Source organism: Pseudochaenichthys georgianus, chromosome 19, assembly GCF_902827115.2.
Source record: "Pseudochaenichthys georgianus chromosome 19, fPseGeo1.2, whole genome shotgun sequence".
In the NCBI taxonomy this organism is placed as follows: Eukaryota; Metazoa; Chordata; class Actinopteri; order Perciformes; family Channichthyidae; genus Pseudochaenichthys; species Pseudochaenichthys georgianus.
In genome coordinates this window covers 13,649,667-13,654,895 of record NC_047521.1, presented here as the reverse complement: position 1 = coordinate 13,654,895, position 5,229 = coordinate 13,649,667, and the positions used below count along the sequence as shown (strand labels likewise).

At 43.3% G+C, this 5,229-nt stretch overlaps 1 protein-coding gene across 1 annotated transcript in view; it reads right to left on the bottom strand.

Moving 5' to 3' along the window:
- The window catches only part of socs3b (suppressor of cytokine signaling 3b), a 4,391-nt gene extending 2,750 nt beyond the window's left edge, over nucleotides 1–1,641 (bottom strand). The window contains exons 1-3 of the mRNA XM_034107490.1: nucleotides 1,424–1,641; nucleotides 346–691; nucleotides 1–164 (exon numbers count right to left, since the gene is read on the bottom strand). The exon at nucleotides 1–164 is cut by the window's left edge and continues 2,750 nt beyond it. Coding sequence (XP_033963381.1) covers nucleotides 1–164; nucleotides 346–474 — 293 coding nt within the window. The 5' untranslated portion in view covers nucleotides 475–691; nucleotides 1,424–1,641. The remainder of the gene's footprint in view (nucleotides 165–345; nucleotides 692–1,423) is intronic.
- Between the last annotated feature and the right edge of the window lie 3,588 nt (nucleotides 1,642–5,229).

The following is a 5,229-nucleotide window of genomic DNA, read 5'->3' as shown; positions in this document are numbered from 1 at the left end:
CGGGCCGTCTGGACAGAGAGGGTGAAGAAGTGGTGGTGGTCCGAGGAGTCGCGCACCAGGAAGGTGCCGGGGGCTTCAGAGTGCAGCAGGGAGCTGGCCTCCCGGCCCCCCACAGCCCCCCAGTAAAACCCACTCTCCTGTAGCTTTCTTAATGCACACATCACCTGAAAAACGTAGAAAATCTGTTAATATGTGATATCAAAAATCTTGATCTGAAAATGTTTTACACAACCCTTCCATCATTATGGAGACAAAGCCACTGTTCTGAAACCCCCTGAAGCACCCGGTCTGTGCATAGTGATGCTTCAATAAAACACACAGCTAGGAGTCTCAGGTGGGACTGACCTGCTGGTAGTGTGCATGTGACCTGAAGGGCTTGTAGTGATGTGGGGTGAAGTTGGTCCCCTGAACCCTGGCCTCTGGAGGGTTCACGCTGCTCATGGCGAGGGGGCTGCGTCCGTTGAAGGCTACCATGGCGCCATGGCCCCCTGCCTCTGCCCGCTGGTTGAGGGGCAGGGGGCCCAGAATAGGAGCGCCGAGGGTGACAGGTGGGAAGGAGTTTGGGGCAGAGGGTGACGGGAGAGAGGGGGAATGGGGTGAGGGTGGCGGGGTCACACACCGAGTCCAGGGCCCCGGGGCAGGGGAGTCTGATGCATCCAGAGAGGGGCTGGGAGAGAGCACCTAAACACAGCTGGAGAGAGTAAGCACACATTACACATCTACATGAGGCTCATTCAGAAAGATCAGGCTTCTGAAACTCATTCATAAACATGAGCATGAATAAATGACCACTTTGCCCCACTGGAGCTCTCGGTTTACCCCCATAAAATACAGTTAAGGCGACTGTGACAAATGCATATGACAAGACTGGGCATGCAGCAGGTTATATTTAGTTTAAATGAATCCTCGCTTACTCGCACTGAGCTGCTGCTGCTGAACACGCAGCCAGACAGCAACTGGATCCTGATTGCTTTCAATTGTCTTCGATCGGGCGTACCGCAACAAGGGATTTCAGAAACGGGGTCACTGTGAAAGAGTCCGGCGCGATTGCTTTATCCCCCTCTTTCAGTGAATAACTCCTTATTCCCGGCTCGGCCGAGCCACTGAGGCCCCATTCTCCGGTTTCACTGTGACTAAAAAGGTGTCCCGTTTGTTCTGGCTTAGAGCCCGTGAAGGGGACCTTAAGACGGCTTCACTGCCGCCGGACAGTGCGAGACAGCGGAGCAGCATAACGGTCCACAGCCGCTGTGTTGCGAAACAACCCAAAAAATACACTTCCATCCTCCTGGGCTGCACTGCACCAACAGCCCAACAGCAAATAATAACTGGTGTGCTTTTACTGACATTATCACATCATTGTTCAGTCATTATGAAGTCTTGAATGATGCAGTGCTTAGATGTCTTTTTAATTATTTCAACTTACCTCGAAGAAATGCTCAGCCCCGCACTGCAGCCGCTCGTCGCCAAAGGAAAATATACGCAAACTACCCGAGAGTAGTGCTAAATTAGTTATTAACTCAGGCATTAAAATAAAAAAAAAGTATCCAAAAAAGTGTGTGGGTTTCTTTCCAGAGCGGAGGAATGTGGCGGCGGTATCTGCCGGAGAGACCGTGTCCGTGTGTCGGGAAGGTTACTGGAGGTTGTTTCCAGTGAGTAAAGCCGATGTTCGTAAGGCTCCTCCTCCTCCGTGCAGAGGCTCTTCCAGTAAACGCACACACGCACACACGCACAGAACAGACACACGTGCTCGCGCTCTTTCTTGGCAGATTGCCAATAAATAATCAGCGTGACCTTTGCCGGGCTGTTTCCTGGTACTGGTGGGTTCCCTTTTGCACAAGGTGAGCAAGTTAAAAGCTCTGCATGTGGAACAACACTACAGAATATTATGTTACATTATTATATGAATGTTAAAGATGTTATTGGCAGATGTATATGGGGAGTCAGTCTGTATATTAACATGAATACCTCCATACAACCCAGTATAATGACAAACGAGGCACTCTGCTCTACTCCTATACTGTGTTATGCTATATGCACATATTCATTAATTTAGCCTTTTCATTTGCAAGTACAATTATTCTATTACTTATGTTACTTATCTCAATTACACAAATATAGATATACAGATATATTATTTGATTTGAATTTTTCTGCACTGATTACCTGTTAAGCCCCAAGGTCCCCCTCGGCGGGTACTTTTTTTTCCCACTACACTGTGTCTCAGGGGATCTTGATATTTAAGAACCTATTCATGTTACCAGATTAACCGGAATACTCTCAGCTAACTGACGATACCAACCATTTTTACCAAAACAAAACATAGTCTCATAAGAAGCATCTAAATCAGGCATCCTCAAAGTACGGACTCCGGTCCGGATCCGGACCGAACCACAACTGTCTCTGGACTCTGAGCACATTATACTTTTCATATGTATTATCTGTGTTATCTGCGAGACATCGCCACAACGCAACGAGTCAAAATTATCCGCTATGTCCATAGACTGCAAACAGCGCTCATCGGACATTTATGAGAGAAAGTCTCTAATCTCCGAGTGCAAGTGAATGCAGCACAAGATGCACGTCATGTAACCCCTCCCCCGGTCCTGGCGCGAGCGTGGACATCTGATTGGCGGCGATTTCTTTTGAACAGGACGGCGCAAAACGAGAAGCATTCGGACCCAAGCACTGAAGGAATGAGGTATTTGTGGTCTACACTGACAGAGAAGAGACTGTCAGTTTGGCTGCACTCAGCATTGAATCAAAACGCACTAAAGCTGTTGATCTTAATACGTTTGTGAGGCGTTTTGCTGAACAACATGGTAATCGCCGCATTCAGCTGTAATACACGTCAACTTGATGCTCTGCACACGGATGAGCATACAAAACTATTAAGATGATGACCTTACGTGTGTAAATATATCTTTTTCTTTGAGGGGGTCTGCCTCCAAAAAACAGTTTTAAGTCCTGAGGAAGTCAAATAAGACGGTGTGTAAAACAAACTTCACTGCCCAGCCAAAAAAAAGTAACCACTTTGATTGAACTAGGCCAGTAGGTAAGGACTTTCCACTGGATAATAACTGAAGTATAAAGAATGCATGACTGAAGTGATGGAGACCAGGTTGAAGGCAAACACAAAGAGGAAATAACAGGTCAAATCAAGCAAATCCCCTCTCAGATTCCACAGCAACCAGAAGAACATAAATACTGGCTGGTGATTTGATTCATCAGCTTTGTGATGGAATAAAAAAATGCACAGTGCATTTCCTTAGCTGTGGATGAGTCCACTGACACTGCTGACATTGCTCAGTTGCTGGTGTTTGTGAGTTTTTATGATGAGGCAAAGGGGGAGTTTGTTGAAGATGTGTTGGGCCTGACAGACCTCAGTGGACACACAAGGGGCAAGACATTTATAAAGCAATAATGGGAATGCTGAATGAAAGAGGGTGCGGCTGCCTTTATTCATAACTGTGCAGCTCTTACACTGCGACTCTGAGGGGTCAAGCACAGACACAATAACAATGAAAACGGCTGCATACAGATTATTTTTGTTTTTGCAACCTCGTGTTAAGAATCTTGTTGCAATTGTTTAAAAGTTTGAATGACCGTAATAAACGGACCTTTGTCTTATTGAAACATTTATTTTGGACCTTTAAGATTTGTATTTGAGTACCCCTGATCTAAATGATCCCTGAGCGAAACGCACTTTGGCACAGAACTCAAGATAAAAGACCCTTATTACTTATCGTAGCTGCACATACAAGATATCCGATTAAAGCTGAGGTTCCACAGATTATTTAGGTATAGTATCATCACTGAGTGATCCGAACTCGCGACAGGGGAAGCAAACACAGACATCACAACACATACCTTTACGTAGCTTTTACGGGAGATCGTCTCACCTTAGCTGTCAATCTGATCAAAAGACTTGTTCAATGGCATTAAAACGAGACAAAAAGGGAATGAATCGGTTAATCCATAGGTTGATAATGTTTCTGTGGAATATTTTTTTTCATTTATAATCCATAATTCCATTTTTATGTACAAATCGGAGAGTAAAAGTTAGCTGCTAATGGTAGCAGAGTTATCGCAGCTTCCGGATTTGGCTATGTGTCAGTCTCACACACACACATTACCAAATAAGGAGTATGTGGGAGTTCCCCTCGATTCCATTGGCTCTGACGGTTAGAAAGAGATGTCAATCAGCAAAATCGAGCAAGGGGGGTCAGAGATAGGTAAAATCCACCCAAATTACCCCATGAGTGGTTTGTTGTGCTAAATCTCTCTAAAAAGGTCAAATTTCACTTGTTTTGCATCAATCTTGATACAGGGTACTTATTATATGTTGAAGTTTGGATTCCTAAAGCTTTTAGTCTACCATCCCATAATTCAAGGGTGGTTTTCACTATAAGTTTTTTTTGACGGACACAATAATTTACATTTTTTTACTGTGTTCAATCTGAATTTACTTTAAAATAAAAACATATATATTGATTCTGACACTTCTACATCCAACTCACAGGTGTAACCTTGCTTTGAGAAAAAAAGATTATTAATTTAACCCTTTTAGAAGGGAAGATGTGGTCATTTGTTCTGGGAATGTCATTTTCGAGCCTGATACCTGAAAAACAGGCTCGGGGCATAACAGGTTAAAAATAAAGCCACATATACATTCTGCCTCCGAAGTTTAACCCCTTTTACTCTCTGTCCTCACATCATGAAAGATGATTGACTTTTTTAGCTACTTATCTGGCCAATGTTTAAAAATAACGTGCCTCGAGCTCACGTTGTGTCAGGAAAACCTCTGACTTACTGTAAGTGCTCTTGAGCAACAACCGCTGTATACTGCTGACCTGAAATACTTCCATATATTTGCATATTGCATAATGTTATTGAAACAAGTAAATCATAAAAGAAAAAGAAAATAAGAAAGGGTGAAAAATAAAACGTTTAAGCAGAATGTAAGTGTTACATCTGGCTGGGTTAGCTGTTATTAAGTATAATAATTGGGTTGAGGTTATAATGAAGTACTTCAAATTGTGTAGGGTAGTATACACAGCTAAATAAATTTGATATACCCATTAAAGTTTGTTTTACTTTAGCTGTCTAACACAGTGCATGAAGTATTGGAACAACATGTCTCCTATGACATGAAAGTAGAAGTTTAAACAATTCAAGTTTAAAGTAGCAGTTTTTCTTTTTAATCATTACTTTAATGTCATATTAAAACCT